General features: G+C 45.0%; 1 protein-coding gene and 1 pseudogene across 4 annotated transcripts in view; one reads left to right on the top strand and one right to left on the bottom strand.

Moving 5' to 3' along the window:
• Nucleotides 1–26,996, top strand: part of SNX29 (sorting nexin 29) — a 445,003-nt gene that overhangs the window by 12,983 nt on the left and 405,024 nt on the right. For all 4 annotated transcript variants that reach the window (XM_070412958.1, XM_070412961.1, XM_070412960.1 and 1 more), the window contains 2 exons: nucleotides 11,289–11,353; nucleotides 13,890–13,942. In XM_070412958.1, coding sequence (XP_070269059.1) covers nucleotides 11,289–11,353; nucleotides 13,890–13,942 — 118 coding nt within the window. The remainder of the gene's footprint in view (nucleotides 1–11,288; nucleotides 11,354–13,889; nucleotides 13,943–26,996) is intronic.
• On the bottom strand, nucleotides 17,764–17,858 carry LOC139009598 (U6 spliceosomal RNA; annotated as a pseudogene).

The following is a 26,996-nucleotide window of genomic DNA, read 5'->3' as shown; positions in this document are numbered from 1 at the left end:
GCCTCCTGCACATCTCCCACTGGGGATGTGCCTGCAACCAAGGTACATGCCCTTGACCGGAATCGAACCTGGGACCCTTCAGTCCGCAGGCCAATGCTCTATCCACTGAGCCAAACCGGTTTCGGCTGTGGAGGTTAATTTTAAGTAAGAATATAATTTGTATTTCTCCGGGCCTGGGGGGGAAGGTACACATTCTCTTCCAAGTGTTTGCACACTGCCATTTTAGTGTTTTTCCTACAACAGAGATTGGCACACTAGATCAGCTATGTATTTTGTAAATAAAGCTTTGTTGGAACACAGTCCCATCCATTCTTTTACTCTTGTCTATGGCTTCTTTCACACTATGATGGCAGAATTGAGTAGCTATGACAGAGACGTAATGGCTTGGGAACCTAAAATATTTACTGTTTTATCTTTACAAAAAATGTTTGTTGATTCTGCTCTAGAGTAAACTATTTGCTCATTTATAAATTTGCTGTTGACTCTGTCTTAGACATCACACATCCACTTGGATGGCCTGAGCCTGTCTCCTTTCTATTGTGTGGTCATGGATAGTCTGTCCTATTATCCCGGCCCAGCTGGGCCACTTTGCTCCACAATACTGGGAACCAGCGCCCTGACTTTGGGGAGTGTGATCGTTCATTTTATCTGTTCACATGCTAGTGCTTGAGCAGACAAAACTGCTGCTTCACTCTGCACGTTACACATGCGAGGCTGCTGCTGTGGCCTGGCTCGTCCTGGTCCCTCTGTTTAAAGCTCCTTGGGGAACCATGGAATGCCCCTTGGAGTCTTGATTCCATAATTGTTGATTTCCTTCTGTTTGCAGGGCTGCGTTAAGGCTTAGGGAATCTTGGACCATTTGTCTAGGCGGCCCCAGTATGAATCCAATTGGAGAATGGTGTTATAATTAAGGGTGCCATTCTGGGGCCAGATCTCCTGATTATCTAACTTATATTGTGGCTGTCCTGTATTGCAATAGAAAATGAGCAGTTGGGTCTAATTTTGTCTCATAAATTGAGGGACTTAACATTCTTTAAAAGGCAGGTGAGTCTTTGGGAGGGGTTGAGATTGAGTTGATTGTAGGAGGGAGAGTCGCCTAGTGAGAGGGAGAAACCAAGGATGGTGTCCTGGCCTGGTTGCTGCCTCCCTACGTGTGCGGAGACCCAGTCTAGAGGGTGTCCCCGCCAGAAAAGCTCAGTTTCGGGACCCAGAGTCCCCCGGAGGCTAGGGGTAAGTAGAAGCATCCTTACTATTAATTCCCTGGTAAACTGCTGGTCGGACCCAGCGCTGGGATTCCCGGAGAAACCCTAATGTGGCAGGACTAGCCTGTGCGTGAGCTCTCTCCCCGTGAAGCTTCAGAATTGACAATGCCGAGACTCACAGTTCCCAAAACAAAGTCCTGCAGGGTGTTCTGGACCAGGGTTTGCGCGAGTGTGTGGTTTTTTCGTAGTGTGCCTCAGTTGCTCCGACGTTTGCTTGAAACCGGCGGGCTGCCTAATGCAAACATGCCTGTTCCGAGTCTGGTTCATCTGATCACGGAGTCGTTTAGTGGCAGAACCCTAGTGGGTTTTAAGTGGTTGACCTGTGCCCAGAAGTGGTGGCCCCGGGGGAGCTGAGAGACTCGTTCTCTAGTGCCCTTTTCCAAAACATGAAGTGACTCACCTGTTAGTAGGAATCAGGAGGTCTGACCATCTGGCACTCCTGCCGCTGCTTGGGAGTCCGGAAGGACTTGGTTGGTGCTGGACCCCAAGAGTCTCTAGGGGTTGGGGAGGTGGTGAGGAGAGGAGTGGAAGCTTCTCTTATGGATATCCCCACACGGGCCACCAACGTGGAAGGTAAAAGTGGGTGGTGTGCTGGCACGCTAAATAGCCATCAAGATGAAAGAGAATTGAATTTATATAAGGAAAAGGGGATGGAAGATGGGGATATCTAAAAGAAAGGGCTGTGCAGAGAAAAGGGCGTTAGCGGGGGACAAGCTGCCACTGCCCATTGCTCCCTTGCTTGCAAGTCTCGTGGGGTCCCTAACCTCTAGGAGGGAGAGCGCCACTGGATTCTTTGTGCTGAGGGTATTTGTCTCTGTCTTGCAGGTGGGAGTCTTAGGGGAGGTCTCAGTGGAAGGTCTTGGTAGAATATCCATCAGCTTTCCAGGTGCCCTCTTTCAGGGTTGTGGTCTCCACTGATTGGTCAGAGCCAGGGCAGGCTCATTAGTCACTGCCGATGGTCCTGAGGCAGCCACAGAGGCACTTGTCTGGTTTTGCTGCTTTTCTGGGCCTGGAGCTAAAACACTACTGAGGCCTAGATGTTACCTTTAGGGAGGAAAAGGTTTGGGAGTCCAAACTGCATGACCAGGCACATGCTGGGGGAGGAAGGGTTACCCTGGGGGCAAGACTCTTGTTTTCCCGGTTTTGCCCCTTGCTAGGCACATGGGGCTTTCTGCCCTGGTGAGTTTCTGTACCTGGCCCATCGTCCTTGCCCTGGGGATCAAACAGGCTTATTTTCATCCCTGAAAAGGCTTGCCACCCAGGATTGGCTGAAGAAGCAGGTTTAAGAGTCCCCATAATCGTCTCTGCTGTAGGGATTAGGCCAGATGTAGTGTGGCTGGAGGGCCGAGGAAGCACAGTTCAGGGAGCAGATTATTGTGCCCATGGGGGCTTCTCGGCAGGAAGGTTTCTCAGAGAAGGTGACATTTGAGCCAGCCATCAGGAGGAGGTTGGTTTGTCTTTGTTGGCCCTTCGCTGAGGAAGCCCTTTTTCTGTCTGAAGTTGAACTGCCCAAGGTTACCTGGTTTTGTGGGGGTTGGAAGGCATGGGCTTTGGGGTAAATGTTGGGTCTGTCACCTCTGCGCTGTTCGTTGGGCAAGTGATCAATGTCTCCAAGCCTCGGTTCCTTTATCCATTATGTTGGGGCTGCCAGCACCCAGCTTACAGGTGACTGTAAAGGTTTAATGTGTATCTGAGAATGGAAAATTGGTAGCAGATCTGGCCTCTACGTGTATTATGTTTGGTTAATGCAGAGTTGGCTGAAACACTTCCCTAAAAAGAGTGTAATTAGGTGCTGTGGACGAAAGGGGCCACATGCTGACCTGACAAGCTCAGGGAAGGCCTGCATGGCGATCTTGCAAACTCAAGAGACCTAAAGTAACCACAAAGAATGGTCTGAAATTAAATTTTAACTAAAAGCAGTGATGGTGGATAGTTACATCCTAGGCCGATATCTTCACTGACAAGGTCAACCTTTACCTTAACTGAGCCTATCTGTCTTTTTGCATCTATGATAACATATCCTTGAAATGTCTGGGTAACTTGTAACTTCCCTTTTTCTGGACCCCTTGGGGGGTCCAGAACAGATACCACAGGACAGATACCACAAATTCCTTCATTGTTATGTTAATTGTTCCAGCACCCACCTAAGTATGTGTCTATCATTTTACTTTTTATCCAATCCCAGGGGTTTCCCTGCTTTGCTTTCTCCCGCCTCTCTAGTCTATCACCAATGGATTTCATGTAACCCACCTATATCCCTTTCCTTTGATTGCAATGTATAAATACAGATGTAACCCCCCATTCTCCAGAGCATTATCTCAATTCATTGAGGTTCTGCTTCCCTGCGTATGTCGACAGTTTGGCTCAAATAAACTCACAAAAATTCTTTACAGGTTTCATTGTTTTTTTTTATGTTAACAGTGCCAACTAATGGGCATGAAAATCTGAATTTCTGGCTTTTTAAAAAAACCTGGGAGATGGAGCAATGCTGTACTGGTGTTGCTGAGAAGTGCTGTCAGCTAGAGCTGAGTAGCAGCTGCCATCTCTAAAGGGGCATCTGTCTTGGTCCCCGCAGTCTCTGCCTCCCCCTCTTTCCCTGCCACTCACTCATTTGCATTCTCCACCTGACCCATAGGATTGGAGGGGTTCAATTTTGGTCACGTACATGCATGCCTCTGGAATATATCGGACAACCCTGTCTGCTCCTCCATTCACTTCTGTGTTCTTTCTATCTCTTTAAATTTGAAACAGGGTGGAAAACAATAGCACTAAACTCTCCATTGGGTCGAGAGCGTCAGGCATCCTAGATGCCTGCAAATGTGACTGAGTATAAATTCTGCCAGTGGTAAAAGGTGATGTGATGTACTGACCCTGCAAAGCTCTGATGTGGGGTGTTGGTTATGGGTGAGAGAAGATGGCAACATGACGAAGATGTGGCCTGGTTTACTGCTTGCTGGGGACACCGGATATGTAATTGTCTACTGCAGGGTGGCTGTTTAATCTGGAAAGGTAGACACTACTGTTTCAATTTTACCTCCACTACTCCATAGTGCTGCTGGGCAGTGGTCTGCAAGCTGGGCTTGGGGTAAATCCAGCCCAAGGCCTGTTTTTGTAAACAGCCATGCTGATTCATTAATGTATTGTCTATGCTGCTTTTGAGATACAAGAGAAGAACTGAGTGGTTGTCACAGTGAATGACTGTATGAACCGCAAAGGCTAAAGGTATTTACTTCCTAGCCCTTTACAGCAGAAGTTTGCTGACTACTGTTCTGTGGTACATTAGAGGTGCATGTTTCTTCAGTGAAAACTAGAAACAATCTGAGATAGTGCACAACAAGTTTATGCAGGGCTTTATTGTGAACTGCAACTTTGCAGGGTACATTGAAAGAATCACGGAGTATCACTGAGTGTATCATGTGTTTGCTCTGTAATATCAATGAGTCTCTACTGAGTATTCACCTGCACTTCTAGATGTTACGGCCACTGTGTAGAATCAGCGCAGGTGAAGGAGATGGGAGCACAAGGGCATGGGCCAAACTTGGAACAGTAATGGTGGCAGGGGTGGCTCTCAGAGGGAAGAGCTGTCCTGGACAGGGCAACAGAGAAAGGGATTGCAGTTGGAAGGGCATGTGGGAACAAGGCACGGCTAATAGTAAATTTGGGGGAGACATTACAGTATCCTTGTATGCTGCAGGAATCTTGTAAATGAGCAAAAAAAAAAAGTTAACTGTGGGAAAGAGAGGGACAGTTGCTGGAGTATGTCTTTGAGCAGATGAGAGGAGATGGGATTCAGAGCACAGGGGAGGTTTAAGTTATTTAGCCTTTCTGAGCCTCAGTCAATGGGATAATCAAACCTACTTTAGGACAGAATTTCCTAATTGCCACTCTTGACATTTAGGCTAGATGATTCTCTGTTGTGGGGCTCTCTTGTGCAGTGTAAGATGTTTAGCAGCATCCTTGGACTCTACCCACCAGATGCCAGTTGCATCCTCCAATTGTGCCAAAAATGTCTCCAGACATTGTCGACTGTCCTTAGGGGGGTGAAGGGTGACATCACCCTGAGAATTGCTTACTATACCCTTTCTTCAGTAGAGCCCCTTAAAGTAAACCTCCTTGAACTATCTGTATTTGAGTGTGCCTGTTTCCTATTAGGAGCCTGACTAAGGCTGGAGTTAAGGACCTCCTAGTGTCAGACAGACTGTCCTCTCAGTATCATCAGAAATCTGAAAGAGGAGTGAGTGTGGGTGGCCTTTCTACTCGGTTGTTCAGGGTTGGAGCTGGGTACTATCTAGAGTTGTCTGTTACACCCACCCTTTGGAGAATCCTACTGTAGGTGTTGCTTTGTTTTGAGGAGTGGGGGGTGGGGGGAGGGGAGAGGTGTGCTCTGGGCCAATATCTACCTGCTGCAGATATTTTTTTATTTCTGAATATTTTTATTGATTTCAGAAAGGAAAGAAGAGGGAGAGTTAGAAACATCAATGATGAGAGAGAATCATTTATTGGCTGCCTCCTGCACACCCCCCTGCTGGGGATTGAGCCCGCAACCTTGGCATGTGCCCTTGACTGGAATCGAACCCAGGGCCCTTCAGTCCACAGGCTGATGCTCTATCCACCGAGCCAAACCAGCTAGGGCCAGATATTTTTTTATTGAGTTGAAATTCACATAGTATAAAACTACTTATGGGTTTAATACAATTAAAGCAATTAACAATGGTTAAATTATAATTTTAACAATTATAAAAATAACCATTTAAAAGTGAACAGTTCAGTGGCATTTAGTACATTCACGGTGTCATACAACCACCACCTCTATAGTTCCAAAACATTGTCATCACCCCAAAAGGAAACCCCGTACCCAGTAAGCAGTTGCGTTCTGTCTGTATGGATTTACTTATTCTGGCCCTTCCCAGCATTTAAAGCACAGTTCCCCCCTTTGCAGTAAACTTCCCCTGGCCCCCAACTGGATGGCAGTGTGGCTTGTGGAAAGAGCACTGAGCCGAGAGTCAGGCAGACCAGGGTTCAGCCTCCCATGTAGCGCTTCTTTGCTGCGTGACCTTGGGCAGAATTCCTGGCATGCAGTGGGTACCCCAAGAACGTTGCCTTCCTTTTCTTTTCTCCCTTATACCTCTTAGTGCATTGCAAGGATTAGCCTTAGACCACAGAAATGCCTGGCATGACTTCACTTCTGCCATTGCATGGAGAGGCAGGGAAATCCCGCAGTTTAAGTGTATGTGTGGCCTTGATCAAGCCACCTAACTCTTCTGTGGATGGAAACAATGTTTACCTGGACCTCCAGGGTTGCTGCAAGGATTAGAGAAGGACTATTCAAAGAGTGCCTGGTGCATCTTGCTCGTTTTCCCCTCCCTGGATGCCATGGACCCTTTTCACCTTTTTATCCCCCAGGGCAGTGAACAGAGAGGCCTGCATTGAATTGGTTTGCCTTTGCTTTGGAGAGAAGGTAGCCAGTTGAAAGTAACTGTTAGAGCCGGAGGTCTTATGCCAATAACAACAACATCATAGTTAACGTGTATAAAGTGCTTGGTCTGTACTTGGCACTGTGGTGGGTGTACAGTAAACATCCACTCCTTTAGCAGACCTAGGAGGTGTAGAGCGTTTAAGTAACTTGCCACGGTCACATAGCTGGTGGCATAGGATTTGAACCTGGGCTGTCCCATTCTTAACCCCTGGAGGCTTGTGGTAAAAATTAATGTAGAGGCCTAGGGATTCTAGACATTCCAGACCACAGGGATGACCTGACCCAGGTGAGTGATTTTCATGCGCACACATGATTTCTGATTTTGAGCCCTAGGGGGTCACTGCATTTCCGGACAGGTTTGTGGGCCTCTGGCAGTATTTCCTGGGGTGGCTTTACATATTCTATTTTCATGCTGATGGGGAATCTCGTATTAAAAAGAAGCCTGCTCTGGCTGTTGATGAAGGCTGTCCTTGGAGAAGGAAGGAAGCAGGAAAGTAGGCTTTCAAAGGGGAGTCATTCCCGGACTGGCAGTGGGGCTGTAGCTGCAGGTTTGTTACGGGGAGTTGAGAGTGAGTGAGATTCAGAGGTGGCCGAGCCAGGAGCCAGTGGACTTGAAATTGAATCCCTCCGCCAGCACTTCCGGTGGGACTGGCCTTGGATGAAGATCTTTCCTCTCTGACCCTCAGTGCTCTGGTGAATGGAGCCACCTTTCCTTCTTTGTTCAGGACCAAAGGATGAAATGTCAATTGCTTAATGGCTTAGTCCACACTTGAGGCTCAGCAGGTAGGTATGGGTTTGAGACTGGAGGATTCTTCCTGGCCCTGGCAGGGGTGCTGTGTACTCCTCTTTGTCTCTTGAAGAAGATAGAGTGGTGGCTTTGATTCTCTGCCTGCGTGTCTCCACAGTGTCTCCACAGTGGCTCCGCGTTGGCAGGCTGTGGAGCGAGGAGGGCATGAGCTCATGCAGAAACCAGTGCACAGGGAAGGGAAGTGGCTGTCCCTGTCACATGCAGCCTGCCAGGATGAGGACTCATGATACCTTGTGACTTCCCACTAGTGCTCCTTCCACTATTGCCTATGAGCCTCTTGGGCACGTCCTGCAGTCGAGTGCTCCCAAGGCCGCCTGTGCTCCCTCCACCCTATGATACCCCTTCTCTTAATCCTCATTCAGGGCTAGGATGGCCACAGGTGCCTGTCTGAGGTCAGGGTTGTTTTACTCAGGTGCACTTTTCTCCTGTAGAGAGAAGGCAGCCAGGGAGGAGGGTGGTGGGCTGAGACCTGCACAACATCAGGTTGTTTCTCTATGGAGAACAGGCTTTTCTTCGTGTCACAAGAGAGGCATTGCAACGTAAGGCAGGGGAGGCTGTTGGTGTCTCATCCAAAAAAAGCAGTGGTGGCAAGATACCTTAGAAAACACCTAGGATCATTGTGCGTGTCAGTAAGGGTAGGTGCTAAATTCTTGCTATTCAGATGCTGTCCAAGAACCAGCATCAGCATCACCTAGGAGCTGTGAGAAATGCAGAGCCCCAGGCCCCCCAGACCTGCTGAATCTGAGACTGCCTTTTCACAACACCCAGGGGGTTAGGTGTGCACACGGCAGCTTGAGGATTGCTGCACTAAAAATGGATCCTAGTGAGGTGATGGGGATTTTTATTTTCTTTGTACATTTACGATCAGAAAGAACAGCAAAGGCATTTGGCGGGGGAGGCCTTGTCAGGTTTCCAGCTGGCATTGTCCAAGGCCAAATGGGGTTGTTGGGTGCAGTACTTGGGAAAAGGAAGAAAGCAAGCCTGACTTCCCTATTCTGGTATTCGAGAAGAATAGAAACTAAACCTGCTGAACAAAGAGCAGGACTTACTGATGGACACAGGTGTCAGGGGGTGGGGTCTCCGTCATGAGTGACATTTCAGGATGGCCTCTTGTTTGGTGGGAACGATGTGTAGGCTGTCCTTTCCCAAAACCTCTTCCAGCAAAATAACAGTAGCAACATTTGGGAATCAGCTGTATTACTGTGTCCGCAGAGTACCTATGACTGTTTTTATCTCCGGGCCTGTGTGGTGGGAGTTCTAACTCAGGCATTTGAGGGGCACGGTCTTGAGTCAAGGTCACAGTTCCACCAGTTAGTATTCAAATTTGAACAAAAATTGAACCGGTTACCATGGTCCACGAGACCCTTTGTGATTGGCCCCTGCCCGCCTGTATGCTTTTTACTTCCCCTTTTTTGCTTTTTGCTCACGTTACAGAAGACTTCCTTCTGGGCCTGGAAACCAGAAGCCAGAAGCCAAGTGTGTTCCTGCCTTCTGGGCTCTACCTTGGCTGTTTGCTCTGCCTGGAACCCTGGTTGCCCATACCTTTCCATGGCTGCTCCTCTTCTTGCTCAATGTCACCTGGGCAGAGAGGCCTCCCGTGACTGCCGTGGCTGACATGGCCCTCTTGCTTCCTCCCTGTCTCATCAGCACATTTGGTTTTTTTCCTGGTAGGACACTCTAACATCATCTCATTTATGTCTTTACTTAGGTCCTATTTGTTTCTTCCTAATAGAATTTTTGCTCCATGAGAAAATGGCTCTTTTATAGCACTTAACTCCTATGTCCCCAGCCCTTAGAATATTGCTGGGCACACAGTTGAAGTTAAATAAACACTGAATGAGCCAATGCACACAGTTGTTGTCCTCTCTGAGCTCCAGTTTCCCCATCTCTGGTATGGGGATCTAATACCTGGCTTGCAGGGTGGTTGTGAAAATTGTGACATAATGCACGCAGAGTACTCAGTCAAGTGCCTGGTATGCAGGAAGTGCTCAGCAAGGTCACAGTTGTTATCCACCGGGTGGCCCTGGGATGACTCAGATGAATCGCTGACCACCTCTGAGGGGATGCCCTGCTGGTGCTCCCTGGGGAAGCCTGAGTGGAGTTGCCCAGGGAGGAAGCAGTTGGTGGCAGTTCAGGACCTGCGATGTGGAGCATTTGCTCTTGGAACTCTGACTCGGAGCCTCCTTTGCAACAGCTGCATTCTGTGTGAGGTGCATCATGACAGGTGGCCGTGTTTCTGTTGGTTGGAGTCCTGGGCCTCCTGTGGAGCATCAGATGCAGCTCTGACAGTGTCCTGTCTGGGACTTGAGTCCTTGCCCAGACCTCTCTAAGTGGAAGTTCCGTGTGTGCCATGTGTATCAGTTGGGAAAGCTTTTGGCTGCAAGTAACAGTCCAACATACAGTGTTTTGAACAAAAGGAGGTCTTCGTGTCAGAGGTCATAGATTTCTAGTATTGGTTCACCAGCAAAATGACATCAAGGCTGGTGTCTTTGTGATTCTCTTGGCTTTCCCTCCAGGCTTGTTGCTTCATGGTAGCAAGATGCTGCTGGGCCCCACCCAATGTGTTTATGGTTAGCATAAAGGATGGAAGAAGGAAGGAAGCCATTAATATCTTTTCTTTTATCAGGAAGGCATAATTTCCCCAGAACCCTCCCAGTGCACTTCTGCTTACATCTCATTAGTAGAACTTCTTAAGGTCAGCCTTATGAGAGGCTTAGGAAAGGAGTAATTAGGTATTGCAGTGGCATGGGAAAAGGATGGTGGAGATAATGGTGAGATCCACAAATGAGCAGTGCCTGCATACTAGGAAACATACACACACACACACACACACACACACACATACGCGCGCGCGTGTGTGTGTGTGTGTATTTAAATACATTTTTTATTGATATCTGAGAGGAAGGGAGAGGGAGAGAGACACAGAAACATCAATGATGAGAGAGAATCATTGATCAGGTGCCCTTGACTGGAATCAAACCCTGGACCTTTCAGTCCGCAGGCTGATGCTCTATCCATGAGCCAAACCAACTAGGGCAGGAAACCTATATTTTAAATTAGATCGTTGATTCTCAACTGAAGATAATTTTGTTCCCCAGAGGGCATCTAGAGGCATTTTTTAAAGTAAGATTTTTACAGAGAGAGGAAGGGAGAGGGAGAGACAGAGAGACATCCGTATGAGAGGTGTACATCGACCAGCTGCCTCCTACATGCCCCCTGCTGGGAATTGAGGCTGCAACCCAGGCATGTTCCCTGACTGGGAATCGAACCGGCAACTTTTCGATGCAGGGGGGTGATACTCAACCAACTGAGCCACACCAGCCAGGGCTAGAGACATTTTTGTTGCCACAGCTAGGGTGTGCACATGTGTACATGTGTGTGCATGTGCACACTAATAGTATTTAGTGGATTGAGGCCAGGGATGCTGCTAGACATCCTACAATTCATAGGGTAGCCTCCACCATCTGGCCCAAATGTCAGTAGCGCCAAGGTTGAGAAGCCCAGAGTTAGACTGCTCCAGACACATTCTTCAAATTTGGGGACCATAGTTTAGATGTTTTCCCTGTTACAGTGACTGAGAAATGGTCAAACTTCATTGTGATGAGGTAGATTATTGGTACCAGTCTGGATTTTATTAAAGAGAAGGCTGATTCTAATTGGGGACAGCTGTGTACTGTGTGTCAGAAAGTCTTACTAGAAGGCTAATGTCAAACAGAACTAATTAAACCTTGTTGCATTTCAGGATCACAGAATAATGACATGAAAAGACAATTTCTGCTGGAGCGACTGCTGGATGCCGTGAAACAGGTAAGAGGAAAGCTCATGTTTGACCTTGAGATCAAGTAGTAGTGTTAGATAATTCATGGGGAAGTCATTTCTGTCCTTCTATATAGACAGACTTACTTACTCTCATGTGGTATCTGGGAACAGTGAGGCCAGTAGTTTCCCCCAGAAAATGAGAGAGCAGGGAAGGCGATCAGAGGTAGGGACAGAGGTGTTCCTCTCTACAGCCCTCCGGAGACCCCATCCTTCAGGGATGTCCCTTAGAGAAGGGTGTTGATGTGGGTTTCAACTCTGATGGGTGCCAGCCATGGTGGTTGGGTTAGGACTTTGTGAGCACAAGAGCAGAGATGAGGAGGAATGAACCATGCCCAGGATCGATGATGTGGATCCTTCAGGTGGGCTCTGCTCTGATTGGTTGATGCTATTTTGATGCCTGGTTTTTGGCTGGGTGGGAAGTGAGCTTTGACATAAGCTGGCTTAAGTTTGCTTGTCTGCATGTATCACATGCATCATTTATTGCACATTCAACATGTGCTAGGCTCTCTGCTAAGTGTTTTACATTTAATCCTTCCAGCCACCCTGTGAGGTAGTTCCTACAATTATTTCCATTTTATGGCTAAAGAAACTGAAGCTCAGAAAGGCCCAATAACTTGCTTAAGGTGTCACAGTCAATAAGTAGCAAGCAGAGCTGGGATCCAGCCCTGGGAATTCAGGGTAGCTCACATTTCAGAAGGGGTGACTGACAATCATATGCATGTAATTACATGCTGTGTGAAATCAGTATAGGGAGATAGGAGATAAACACTTTATTAAAGGTGTTGATTGTGTTAGGTGTTAGGTGAGCTCAGAGACTTCACCATCTGCCCAAACTTGGAGGTGTCCTGATACAGTGCAAACAATACAGGCTCAGGTGTAGCTGAGTCAAAGGCCAGTTTCATTTCTTCCCAGCTGTGTGTGCTTGGGCAATTCATCTAGCCTCTCTGGTCATCCTCCTCCATAATCTGCTCACTGATCACCACAGGGCTGTTGAGCGAATTGCATTTATTAAAGTAGGGAAAGGCCTGGCCAGCTCTTGGTCCACTGTCAATTAAGAGCACACGTATTTGTTTCTTCTTTCTTTGCTCCAGAAATGGAAAATATGACAAGAAGCACTAGCCAGTTTGGCTCCATGTATAGAGCGTCGGCCTGCGGACTGAAGGGTCCTGGGTTTGATTCTGGTCAAAGGCACATGCCTGCGTTGTGGGTTTGATCCCCAGTAGGGAGTGTGCAGGAGGCAGCTGATTAATGATTCTCTCCATCATTGTTGTTTCTATCTCTCTCTCCCTTTCTCTCTGAAATCAATAAAAATATATTTACAAAAAGAAAATAAAATATGACAAGAAAATGAGGAGGCAAGTGGAACCACTTTAAGTGTAGTAGTTAGGGTTAGGGTTAGGGTAAATAAATTGGAGCTTATGCCCAGATCTGCCATGATTGGTATTATTATTTGGGGGGAACGAAAGTGTTGTACATGTATGCCTTTTAAAGATCAACTTTATTGAGGTATAATTTTCATACAATAAGATAAACCAATTTTGAGTGCAAAGTTCTATAAGTTTTGACAAATGTATCATTTAAAAATATATATATAATAAGTTCAGGAATCTTGTAAGCCTGCTACTCTTTAAAAGAGAAGAGTGGATGGTGGTGATGGGTGCACAATATTGTGAATTGAATTGTATAACTAGAAATAGTTAAACTGGTGATTTTATGTTTTCTATATTTTATTGCAATTAAAAAAAAATAAAAGGAGAACAGTTTGCTTTTGTTTGTACCCACCCTGGGAAAATTGTCACTTAGCACAACTAGACGACTTGTTTGGAGCATAATTTTTTTTTATTCTCACCCAAGGATATGTTTTTATTGATTTTAGAGAGAGGAAGAGAAAGAGAGAGCAGGGGAGGGGGGAAACATAGATGTGAGAGAGACATATTGATCAGTTGCCTCCTGTACATGCCATGACCAGGGATTGAACCTGAAACCCAAGTATGTGCCCTGACCGGGAATTGAACACACGATTTTTTGGTGTATAGCACAACGCTCCAACCAACTGAGCCATCTGGCCAGGGCTGAAGGGTGATTTGTACTATCATAATTTTCTAGTCATTCATAACAACCTTGGGCCCTGTCAAAAGGGAACCATCACTGCAGATTTGTGGAAGTTTTAATTATTGCCTCTTAAGAGCCCTGTGTTATGGATAGCCAGCTGCTGACACATAAAGTTTCCTAGATAATGTGCAAAAGCTGTGTGCTTCTGTTTTCCTCTTAGCATTGTTTTCCCACAAGGCTCACTCTGTACAAGTGGGAGGGAGATAAGGACTTCCTTGAAGTGGCGGCTGGAAGGTGGTGTCCACTGTCTTATGTCTTGGGCCGACACCCAGGACAAAGGGACACACTGACTCGGCACCCAGCGTTTCTGGCCCCGTGTCCCTGGCAGAGCCTGAGGCCTGTGTGGACTGTTTTGTGACAGTTGAGTGTCCCATCCCAACAGCTGATCTCAGCGGCTTCTTTTTCTGTGCAGTGCCAGATCCGCTTCGGAGGGAGAAAGGAAATCGCCTCGGATTCTGACAGCAGGTAAATATGTTGCTTCTACAACCATTTGCCTTCAAGAGCATAAAGATGGCTAGAGGTGACCAGCTTCTGTGGCTACCTCCGCAGCCAGTGCAGTGAGTAAGTCTGGGTGGCCTGCAGCCCGCCTGGGCAGTGACTGCTCTGACTCATTCCCAGCTTCCCACAATTCTCCTTCTTGGAATCTATTGAGGGAATTACTTGAAATACCTGCTGCATAAAGTTACTTGCAGGGAAATTTATATTGATGAAAACTTGGAAATTTAAATGCTTGACAGTTGGAAAATGGTTAATAAAGTGTAGTGCATCAGTAGAGTAGAATATTATGTAGCCATTAAATTGATGTCTGTGCAGAATTTTAAAATTTTTTTATTGATTTCAGAGAGGAAGGGAGAGAGAGAGAGAGAAACATCAAGGATGAGAGGGAATTACTGATCAGCTGCCTCCTGCACACCACCTATTGGAATTGAACCTAGGACCTTTTTAGTCTGTAAGGCCGATGCTCTAGCCACTGAGCAAAACGTGCCATGGCTATGCAGAATTCTTTTAAAGCAGAAAATACATATGTAGAATTAAAAATGATATATTTAGTAAAAATAATGAGAGCAGGATACAAAATTATATGGATGCAAAGTGATCCTAGTTATGTTAAACAACTCTGGCAAAAAATGTACCAAAATGTGAACAGAGATAATATTGGAAACCTTTATATTTCCTGATATTTTTTTTAAAAAAGGAGAGTCTTTTATTTATTTTTAAAATTTATTTGTTGATTTTAGAGAGAGGAAGGGAGAGAGAAAGAGAGAAACATTCTTTGTTGCACTTATTTATGCATTCACTGGTTGTTTCTTGTATGTGCCCTGACTGGAGATCGAACCCACAATCTTGGCGTATCGGAAAAATACTCCATTTGACAACTGATCTAACTGGCCAGGATCTATTTTTCATATTTTATACTGTGTTTGTGTTTCTTTTATAATTTAAATAAACTCCTTAAAGTTGCCATTGACCTTCACGACCCAGGAAAGGCTGACATAATCACATAAGTTTGTAACATTGGGAGGCGACTCAAAGGTTTGGGCAATGTGGAGAGACACTGGCATTTTCTGGAAAGTCTGTGTGAAGTCAGCAGCGCTGACTCATGCCCTGCAGCGTGGACAGGCAGGAGGCACGTTCCTGCAAAGGAAGCGAAGGGAAGGGGACGCCTTGCTCAGCGCTCAACTCATCCTGGATACATTCCACGTCCCGTACCCTCTTACCCCGACCCACCCAGCTCCCACTTCTCTTCTCTGTCCTCTCACACCCTTGTTCTCTGTGACACTTTGCCCCATGGCATCCTAATAGAGCCGTGGGGACCATTTAAAACTGGTGCATATTTAAGATGGTACCTCCTCCCTTATAAATCTGTCCCTCTTTGTTTTCCCCCGTAACACTTATCACCAACTCGCACTGCACATTGTGCTTTTCTATTCCCGTACCATAAGGTCAGCTCTGTGTGGGCATGATGTTATTATGCTGCCTTGTTCACTGACATAGTCGCAGTCCCTAGAAATATCTAGAAGGTGCTCAGTGAAGATGTGTGGTATGGTTGAGTGTGTACATTGCATCGCACCATAGTCAAGTGTCTAAATAACTGTGCCACCACAAGGCTTGTCAGCTTTGAGGCAAGGGGAGCTTCTCCATTTTCTTTACTTCTCAGCGTTTTGCACAAACATTGTATGCCTGTCACGCATTAGGTTCTCAGTGTACATTTGTGACATTAGATCATTAGACTGAGGTATTGCTTCAGTCTTTGCCCCTCAGGGAGTGAAGTCTGGCTTGGATAGGTGTTCCTCAGTTTGTGACCCCTACCCATGCAGGTAGTAGACTGCAGAAAGGTGGAAGGGCAAAGTGAATTAGCGAGCTTTGTTACTGTTCTTTTTTGCTGGCAAAGGAACAATTGAAGGTGGGGGATTTCTTTCCTTATAACTCCGGGCAGAGTTCTCAGCCTCTGGAAAATGGAACTTGTGTACATGCCTCTTCCCACATCATGTCCTCCAGGAGTCTAAGCCCATGTGTTCACTGAGAAGATAGAAATAACTGGAAGAGGTTTTCCATGAAAGGCCAACTGTCATCTTCACATGCATTTCACATTTACTGCTTTAGGAAAAGTTTTAGGCAGGATGTGAGGAGTTGGCTTGTGATTGCAGATCAGCTGGTCGGATGGACAGCAGTAGGAACTTTTGAAAGACTGTCTGCCAGGGCTCAATGGTAAAAAGCAACAGAAATCTATTCCGATTGAGGCTATTGTGACCTTAGGGAATTGATGGCAGGCCAGGTTTGGGAACAGGAAGGAGTCAGGCAGCTGTGGAAGGCTAGAAACTGGAAGTAAGAGTCCAGAAATGGTCTCCTAGAAGGAATGGTGATCCAATTAAGGCCCTCGCTGCTGGAGTGAACACCAGCTGTTTTCCGACTCTCTCCTTCTGCTCAAGGTTGGCATTCCAGGGAGGAAGCGCCTGATCGCTCAGTCTCATGTCACTTGGCCACCTCCTGGCCACTGGCAGAAGGATCCGGCTGAAGGAGTTTCTTGGGACCCCGATGGCTTGTGTAGTGTAAAGATGTCTACTTGGGTTCATCTTCCCATCAAGATAGTATCCAGGGAAGAAGAAATAAACCTTCAAAATGACATCTGGGTGCTGTTAGGAAGGTGGATAAATACAGGGTGGCCAACATGCCCGGCAGTTGTCCCCTGTCGCTGCTCTATCAGGATGATAATCTTTCTGTGACAGTCTTGTCTGGTTTAAAAATGCTGATGTCTATGTCATCAGTCTCATTTGATCCTCAAAAGAATCCCAGGAGAACAAGAGGGGGATCATTTTCGACTTTCACGTTTGAGCATACAAGTTTGGAGGCTGGTCACTGGTGCAGCATTTATTTGCTGTCTCCTGGGCACACACCTCGGTAAGGTGAGTCGCATGGTTGGTAGGTAGTAGAACGGGACTTTATGTTCCCAGTGTGGTCCTCACTCACTGACACTACATCCCCTTTTGTTCTTCTAGCAGAGTTTCTAGCAATTACTTAACATTATTTTAAGTGTTAAAAGTCACTGCATTAAATTCCTTTCAATTGCCTAGTGGCTCAGTTACTAGTATTTTCCTTTAAATTCTCTTTGTCTTACTGATATTGGTTTGGTGTTGATAATATTAAGTTGAATTAGATGAAATTGCCAATATTTGATTGTTTTTGACCTATAAAAATAACAGCATCATACAGCTCAGAATAATAATCTCTAACAGCCCCTTCTCTTCAAGCAGAGTGTGCGGGTTCCAGGCTCAGCCTCCCTTTAGGGCTCTCTAGAGCCCATCATGCAGGCTTTCTATTTGCAGTGGCAGTAGAGTTTTCCTTGTAAAACAGGCTTATGTGAAAAAAGCGAGTCAAATTCAAGACAAGTAACTAATACATATATCAGATGTGACAAAAGTGGCAAGGTGTTTGTGACTGGAGTTTGGGAAGAGTGCTGGTAGGACTGAAGCTGATGTTTGGTGTTTGGACCTACGTGGTACACAGTATTTAGCTGCTAAAACCAAAATGCCAAGTGTGAGTGAGTGTGAGTGTGCAGGCCCATGTGGGAGAAAGATTTGTTTGATCTTGCAGAATACTACGGGGCAAGATGCAACCGCCCTCACCTGAATGTGAAACAACATTTGCACAAAGGGGAATGACAGGCAGGGCTTGCTTTTTCCTATGAGATTTTGACCTTAGAAACCTCAGAGGAAGTGGGGCAGGCGCTGGGCTCCATGATGCATGTTTCTCTTCGTCCTCCCCTCCCCTTCCTTCCCCTCCCCTCTCGTTTCACGAGTTTGCGTGTCATCCTTGCACAGGGGCCATGCTAATCTTCTCTGTATCGTTTCCATTTTAGTATATGTGCTGCCGAATTGAGGGCTCTCTTCATCCTTTTCTGTTGGCATTGTTTTATGCTCTTTTTTCCCCTCAGAACAAAGGCCCATTCTTGTGCTTCATTAAAATTATTCACATTCTGTCAGTCAGACTTGGCCTATGGAGAGGCTGTAGCGTATCTCTTGATATAATGGCCCAGGAAGTCAGCAGGCCCTGGAAGTTTCCTCAGAGGCTAGGTACGTTATTGTTTCACAGAAGCATCTTCCTCCCACGTGGACTTACAGAACATGATCTGGAAGTTTTCCTTTGGAATGATAAATAACAACCCAAACTGCAGGGCAGAAGAATGAGCTTGGACTTTGGAATTTAGACTCTGAATCCTGGCATTGCCGTCCCGGGTCGTGTTGGACTGTGGGCAAGTTTCTGGCCTTCTTGTGCCTCAGTGTCCTCATCCGTAAGCAGGGATAGTAGCACTAACATTTACTTCGTAGAGTTGCTCTGAGTTAGTTCACGTTAGAACAGGGCCTGGCAGCTGGTAAGTTCCAGCTATTGTTATCGTCATCAGAGTTTTATGTCTTGACACTTGGCAAATAAATAGTCTCTGCACACTGGGTCTCTTTGCCATTATGGCTTTGGGGATGAGTCTCAGAACATTTAGAAATTGCAGGTTTTTGTGACCCTTTCATTTGACTGTAAGAAGAAATCAGAGAAGAGCATTTTTTCTCCTTTACAAGCCTGCCAGGGAAGAGGGATTGTTTTGGTGATTTTTCTGTACCTGTTGAGGAATTAAGAACATTTTTGAACTTTTTAGAAGGAAATCAGCTGCCCTTTGCTGTTCCCTGATGTTATTCTTAGGGCATGTATTCCTCGGGACACTTATGAAACCAGATGGCTTTTCCAGGCATTCCTTTTCCTCTGTTAAATGTCTCTGGATCTTCATCATGTGATTTTTATCTTCAGTTGCCACAAGTTTCTTACCAGCCTCTTATTAGTGTGAGGTGTTGACTCGATGTTTTAATTCTTCTCAGCCTGGCGGAAAATTCTGAGGTTCATTGATTAGATTCTTTATTCCCCACCCTGAGTACTTTATTTCCACTTTGAGGCTCTGTAGTAGGTGGTTCTACACTGCATTTTCTTTTATTTTACTACATTGATCAAACAAATTGATTTTCTTCTTTAGGAAAAAGAGTATTTTTAGCAATTAGGAAACTCTAGGGCATTTATCAAGTCTGAGCACATTTCCAGGCCTGAATTTTAATAAATAGTTATATTGTTTATATTGATAATTGTTGAGAGCAGTGCTTGGCCCATTGGAAACAATATGTAAGTGCTGTCAGCACCATCCTGATAGGGGAGAGAGGCCATGAGCATGAAGTATGAGCTTTGGCATCAGACATACTTGTCTATTGCCCACATGGCCACAAACCACCAGTTACCAGCTGTGTAATTTGGGACTTAGCTTCTCTAGACCTCTGTTGCATCGTCTGGAAAATCAGATGATGATCATGTTGCCACTTCCTGGGGTTGTAGTGAGGATTAGATGTAATAATGTTTACTTGGCACACCCAGTAAGAACTTAATAAACTTAATATGTTTCCTCTCTGTGTCTAGACATACCAGTGTTTTGGCTGCTTTGGAAACTGAAGGCTAGAATGATTGCTCATTAGCTCCTCCATTCAACAGATATATACTTGCAGATCACTATGCTGGCATTGGGGATGCAAACTGGATGAGATGGTTGTGTCTTCAAGGAACTCAAAATTGAGTCAGGGAAATAGACATGTAAATTGTGGGCAGTCATGGTGGCCTGTAGTAATAATTACATAGTCCAGACGTGAGGTGTGAACAGGGTCCTTAGTGGTCACATGGACAGAATGGGAATTCCAGGCAGCAGGAATAGCAAATGCGAAGGTACAGGGATGTGCAAGAAAACCGTGGGATCGTAGATGATTTGCCCTGTGTGTTGAGGAGTGGGCTGGAAAGTCATTACTAGATTCTTCTCTTGCTGTCATGGGGAAGTTTTGAACTTCATTCATTAGGGTTTTCTTTCTTTTTTAAAAAATCCTCGCTTGCCCTGACCGGTTTGGCTCAGTGGATAGAGCATGGGCCTGCGGACTCAAGGGTCCCAGGTTCGATTCCGGTCAAGGGCATGTACCTTGGTTGCGGGCACATTCCCAGTAGGAGGTGTGCAGGAGGCAGCTAATCGATGTTTCTAACTCTCTATCCCTCTCCCTTCCTCTCTGTAAAAATAAATAAATTAAAAAAAAAAATCCTCGCTTGAGGATATGTTTTCATTGATTTTTTTTTCTTTAGGGAGGGAGGGAGGGAGGGAGGGAGGAAGGGAGAGAGAGAGAGAGAGAGAGAGAGAGAGAGAGAGAGAGAAACATTAATTGATTGCCTTCCAGGGATCGAACCCAACCAGGGAAGGGTATTATTTCTTTTTTTTTTTTTAAATATATTTTATTGATTTTTTTACAGAGAGGAAGGGAGAGGGATAGAGAGTTAGAAACATCGGTGAGAGAGAAACATCGACCAGCTGCCTCCTGCACACCCCCTACTGGGGATGTGCCTGCAACCAAGGTACATGCCCCTGACCGGAATCGAACCTGGGACCCTTCAGCCTGCAGGCCGACGCTCTATCTGCTGAGCCAAACCGGTTAGGGCGGGTATTATTTCTTAAATTATGGCTATTTGTATACCATTTTCACAATTTTTGCTACATCTGTATACTATATGAGCCAGAGATTGGCTTGAGGTGGAATTTCAAGGACCTGTCTACTCTGGTCTTGTCTTAATTAATACCATCAGTGACTTCAAAGATTGATGGCTTGTTACAGTTTTATCTTTACACGTTGAAATGATTAATATAAAAATTTTTCATCTCTGTTCCTCCTAAAATCAGGTCATGTACTGTATACACATAGCAAAGTGTGGTGTGGGTAAGTAAGAAACAAAGATAGATAAGGACATGACTACATTTCAGGAGACTAGTTTTCTGTTGTGGATGCCAAGGGGTTGAAAGGGGTGAGATGGGTCTAGGGGAGCAGCGAGAGGTGGCTGTGCAGTGGAAGTGGTTGTACTCGGGGAAGACACAGGATTGAGAAGCCTTAGGACTAAGCATTGGCGGTAAGACTGGGTGGTGCTGGATGTGGCCAGAAATCAGAGCAAATGTGTGTTGTTTTGAAGTTTTTTGTTTTTAAGCAAGCTTTCGGTGTGGAGTTTCTTTCTCCTAGGCTATGGACTTCAGTCAAACTTGGAGATATTGGCCAATGACTTAGTGTCACATTTATGTGTCCTCATTTCCCATTTATTCACTCCTGCATCTAGGACTCTTGCTTTTCTCGATGCTCTTTCCCCTTTGATTTACTAGTGGAACATTCATTTGATTTCTTTTTACATGCCTGTTGGCCATCCTCTAACCTTCACACTTACAGTATCTTGAAAACTACTGCCTTGTGAGTTTTCACTATTACCAAGTTTATTTTTTTGTCTACTTTTTTTTTTTTTTTGATCTTTTTATTTGCTACCATATGTTCTTCTTCCTCCCTTTGGGTAACTGAAGTTAATGATGAGGAATTATTTGTTTTATGCCCTGCCCCCCCCCATGTTCTTATTAGTCTTTTAAAAAGAAAAAAAAAATATATATGTGTATATATATATATATATATATATATATGTATATATATATATATATCTACACTAATAAAAGAGAAACATGGTAATTAGCGTACGACCACTACCCTTCCCATTGGCTAATCAGCATATCCTTATGCAAATTAACTGTCAGCCAAGATGGCGCCCGGCAGCCAGGCAGCTGGAAGCGAACATGAGGCTTGCTTGCTCCAGTGACTGCAGACTCCAACGTTCCCCGCCTGACTTGCAGGCCTCTGAGCTGGCAGTTTGAAACATTCTAACAAATATAGGCCTGGATCTCAGAGCTGGAGTTATACATTGTTTCGATTATAGAACCGAAATCAAACCAGATACCTGGTTTCAGCAGCGGAAGCCTCAGAGCTAGAGCCAGAGCTAAAGCTAGCCCAGAATAAAAAAGAAAAAAGAAAAAAAGGAGCGGTTAGGAGCTTCAGTCAACTGCCACCCTGAAAGCAGCCCTCAGCTCCTCACCCAGACTGGCCAGGCACCCCAGTGGGGACCCCCACCCTGAAGGGTGTGTGACCAGCTGCAAACAGCCATCATCCCCTCATCCAGGCTGGCCAGGCACCCCAGTGGGGACCCCCAACCTGATCCTGGACACCCTTCAGGGCAAACCAGCCGGCCCCCAGGCCTCTATCCTATATGGTAAAAGGGTAATATTCCTCCCAGCACCGGGATCAGCGGAGCTGCGAGGCCTCCTGGCACCGGATCAGCATGACAGGGGGCAGCGCCCAAACCTCCTGATCGCCCTGCGACTCTGTGTGTGAGAGGGAGCGGCGCCCCAACCCCCTGATCGGCCCTGCCCTGTGGGTGATAGAGGGCGGCGCCCCAACCCCCCCACCCCCACACACACGGGCCCTGCTCTGTGTGTGATGGGGTAAAGCCATAACCTCCCCATCGGCCCTGCCCTGAGTGTGACAGTGGCGGCACCCCAACCCCCTGATCGGCCCTGCTCTGTGGGTGATAGAGGGCGGCGCCCCAACCCCCTGATCCGCCCTGCTGTGTGTGTGACAGGAGGGAGCTCCTCAACCCCCTGATGGGCCCTGCTCTGTGCGTGACAGGGGGGAGCTCCTCAACCCTCTGATGGGCCCTGCTCTGTGTGTGACAGGGTACGGAGCCCCAACCTCCCTGATGGGCCCTGCTCTGTGCGTGACAGGGGGCAACACCCCAACCCCCTGATTGGCCCTGCAGGGTACGGAGCCCCAACCCCCCTGATTGGCCCTGCTCTGTGCGTCACAGGGGGTGGCGCCGCAACCTCCCCATTGACCCTGCCTTGAGTGTGATAGGGGGTGGTGCCCCAACCCCCCAATCAGCCCTACCCTGAGCATGACTGAGGGTGGCATCGCAACCTCCCAATCTGCCCTGCTCTGTGCATGACAGGGGGCGGCGCCCCAACTCCCCAATCAGCCCTGCTCTGAGCCTGACCAGGGGCTGCACCTAGGGATTGGGCCTGCCCTCTGCCACCCAGGAGCAGGCCTAAGTCAGCAGGTCATTATCTCCCGAGGGGTCCCAGACTGCGAGAGGGCACAGGCCGGGCTGAGGGACCCCCCCTTCCCCCGAGTGCACAAATTTTTGTGCACCAGGCCTCTAGTATATATATATATACACACACACACACACACACACAGGTTTTATTGCCAGTGTTTCATAAAACTTGAATTATGTATATAAATGCTCTGCATCTGTGTTATCTCCCTTAGCATTACCGTGTCAAAATCTTTCCAAGTTACAGATCTAATAATTATTTTTAAAAGGCTGCATTATACCTGGTCTGTGGACTCAAGGGTCCCAGGTTCGATTCCAGTCAAGGGCATATACCTTGGTTGCGAGCACATCCCTAGTAGGGGGTGTGCAGGAGGCAGCTGATCGATGTTTCTCTCTCATCAATGTTTCTAGCTCTCTGTCCCTCTCCCTTCCTCTCTGTAAAAATAAATTAAAAAAAAAAAGGCTGCATTATATTATACAATGTAGATGTACAAACGGTTGCCTATGTGTCCAATTTTTACTACTATAGACAATGAAACAATAGACATCCTTGAGCATCTTTTCTTATATTTTGAGGATTTTATTTCTTTAGCTTACATTTCCAGGATGTTGGGTTGCTTTGTCAAAGAGAATATGTGTTTATTTTTAGTAGTTGTGGCCAGGTATTTTTCTAAAAATTTCTACCATCAGTGCAGGAGACTACCCTTTTTCTTTCTTGCTAACAATAGTTTTGAGTGTTGTTTTGAAGTTTTTTTAGTCTGATGGGTTAAAAGTTGTGGCTCACTGTTACTTTAATTTGCATTTCCTTGATTGCTAATGAATTTCAGTATCTTCAAAAAAATTCCCCCCCCCCCCTTTTAATCCTCACCCGAGAATATTTTTTTCCATTGATTTTTAGAGAGAGTGGAAGGAAGTGTGGAGGGATAGAGAGAAAGAGTGAGAGAGAGAGGGTAGAAAAACATCATTGTGACAGAGATACATCAATTGGTTGCCTCCCACATGCACCCCAACCAGGGGTGGGGATTGGACCTGCAACCCAGGTATGTGCCCTTGACTGGGAATCGAACCCACAACACTCTGGCTGACACTCTAACCACTGAGCAATGCTGGCCAGGGCTAGATCTGTAATTTTAAAAATAATTGTCCTAAATTGGTTTCTTAGCATTGTGGTACTTTCTTGGCCATTAGTAAGGTTGAATATCTTTTCATATGTTTATTGGCCAACTACATTTCCTTCTTTCGTGGTTTGTTCATCTTCCTTAATTTTTTATTTTATTTTTTGAGTTTCTTGTCTTTTTTTTTTTTTATCCATTTGTAGAAAGCCCTTCATGTACTATAACTATTAATCCTTTTTCAGTTATATGTGCTGTAAATATTTTCTGTCATTTATTGTTTTACTATATTTGTAATATCTTTTTGTTTGTTTGTTTTTTTGTTAATCCTCACCTGAGGATATTTTCAATTGATTTTTAGAGAGAGTGGAAGGGAAGGGGAGAGAGGAAGAGAGAGAAACATTGATGTGAGAGAGACACATTGATTGGTTGTGTTCGTACACGCCCTGACCAGGGCTGGGGATTGAGCCTGCAACTGATATATGGGCCCTTGTCTGGGAATTGAACCTGAGACCCTTCAGTCTGTGGGCTGACACTCTATCCACTGAGTCATTCTGGCTAGGTCATTTTTGTGATATCTTTTGCCACGTAGAAATTTAAAATTTTTATGCAATTAATTTTATGAACCTTTAAAATGTTGGTTTTAAAGTATCCTGTCTTGAGATTCTTTTGTATTTTTCTCTATTATTTTAACACTTTATTATTTTACACTTTTATTTTTCTTTGATGCAGATCTGCCTGGAATTTAGTTCTGTCTGTGCTTTGAGATAATTTACTCTTATTTTCTTTCAGCCCTATAGCTACTGGTGTCAGTGCCATTGGTTAAATAGCCCACTCTTTCCCATTAGAATTGAGGTGCTACCATTATTATATATAACATATTTTCATATTTATTTGGATATTTGGGAATCTCTGTACTGCTCCATCAATTTGTTTATCCTTGTACTAAAGCCACACTGTCAAGGCCTCCTTGTGATTATTGTTGGAATTGTATTAAATTTATACATTAATTTGGGAATAATTGATATTTTAATTTTTCCATTCAGGAAAGTGGTATTTCTATTTATTTTGATCTTTATGCTTTTTAAGAACATATGGTTTTCTTCATATAGGACTTGTATCTTTCATGTTAAAAATATGATTTATTTTAATTTTTTAATATTGTAAATGTAATTCTCCTCTCCCACTTTGTCTACTTGAAAAAGTCAACTTTTAATGCTATAGTTTTTTTTATTGTAATATTTTTTATTCATGAATTAGAAACATTTTATAACTTTTTTTATAACTTTTTATAGATGTTTTTCATGTATCATTATAATCCAAGCTTTAAAAAATTGCTATTTCAAATTCTCTATAAATATTTTAAATAGTTGCATGGGCACGTGCCTTGACCGGGAATCAAACCAGTGACCTTTCGATGCACGGGAGTATGCTCAACTAGCTGAGCCACACTGGCCAGAGCCCTTCAGAATTTTTTTTTAAACTTCCCTCTTTTATTATTTTTTAAATTATTATTATTATTTTTAGATATATATTTTTATTTATTTCAGAGAGGAAAGGCGAGAGAGAGACAGAAATATCAATGATGAGAGAGAATCATTGATCAGCTACCTTCTGCACACTCCCCACTGGGGATTGAGCCTGCAACCTGGGCATGTGCCCCTGACTGGAATAGAACCTGGGACCCTTCAGTCAGCAGACCAATGTTCTATCCACTGAGCCAAACTGGCTAGGGCTGTTGCATTGTGTATCTTAAATATTTGTCTGACTTGTAGACTATAGCCGAGGATTGATTTCTGTCAGTAAAATTCATGGTTTAAAGGGTATGAACCATTTTGAAACTTAATTTATATAACATAAATGTAGGCCATGGTCCATTTCAAATGATCATCATATAATGGCCTTGCTTTAGCAAGGCTAGTTGATAATTGTACTGTCTTAAATCTGAGATGTGGCTAATGTGATTAATTGACTGATTTTCATGGGTCCAAGCGACTCCATTCCAGGTGACATTGGCGCTTCCACTTGCGGGTAATCTAGTCCATTTTCATGCTTCTACTTAGTTTTTTCCAAAAGGTTTCAGTAAAGCTGTAACGTAAGAAAAGGATTAATTTGAAATATACCCTTCTGTCGCAAGGCTAATGTGATGCAGTTTGTAAAAATGCAGCATTTATTACTGATCCTGTCTGTCCTAAAAAAAAAAAAAAAAGCACAGATTGCCATAAAAAAAGCACAGGATTCTCCGGAATCTCATTACATACTAATGTGGCAGGTTAAGTAGTCTTGAAATATAGGACAACCCTCAGGAAAACCAGTGCTTGCAGAATTTTATCAGTGAACTAGTTAAGCTCATGCCGTGTCCAGCTGTGCTGGTGGATACGTTTACATTCAGCAGGAGGGCATTATTTCGTTTTTCATTTGTTAACTCCTTCACTCTTTCATCAAACCTTTACTGAGGACTTGAGGGGAAGTTTTTTTTTTAAACAACGTTATTGAAGTCTAATTTGCATACCATAAAAATCTGCACTAAGTGTACTAGTACGATGCAGTGATTTTTTTAAATCGTAAATTTATAGAATTGTGTAACCATCACCACAATCCAGTTTTAGAACAATATTCTCATTATCGCCAAAGTTCCCTGGTGCCAGTTTATCCTTGATTTCACTCCTAGCCATGGGCAGTTACTAATGGACTTCCAGTTTCTATATGTCTTCCTGACCTCAGCATTTCGTGGAATCATCCGATGTGTGCTTCTGACTTCTTTTCCTTAGCGTAATATGTTCAAGGTTCATCCATGTTGTGGCACGTGTCAGTACTTTATTTCTTTTATCGCTAATAGTATTCCATTGTACTGATAGACCACGTTTTATTTATCCATTCCTCTGGGAGACAGCTGTATGCCCTAAAAACTTGAAGTGATATCCTTGCTTGGTGCT

This window comes from Myotis yumanensis, unplaced genomic scaffold (assembly GCF_028538775.1).
Source record: "Myotis yumanensis isolate MYYU_CA2020_CCGP unplaced genomic scaffold, mMyoYum1.0.hap1 SCAF_4, whole genome shotgun sequence".
NCBI lineage: Eukaryota > Metazoa > Chordata > Mammalia > Chiroptera > Vespertilionidae > Myotis > Myotis yumanensis.
The sequence above is the reverse complement of the archived record's forward strand: the minus strand, read 5'-3'. Positions and strand labels throughout refer to the sequence as shown.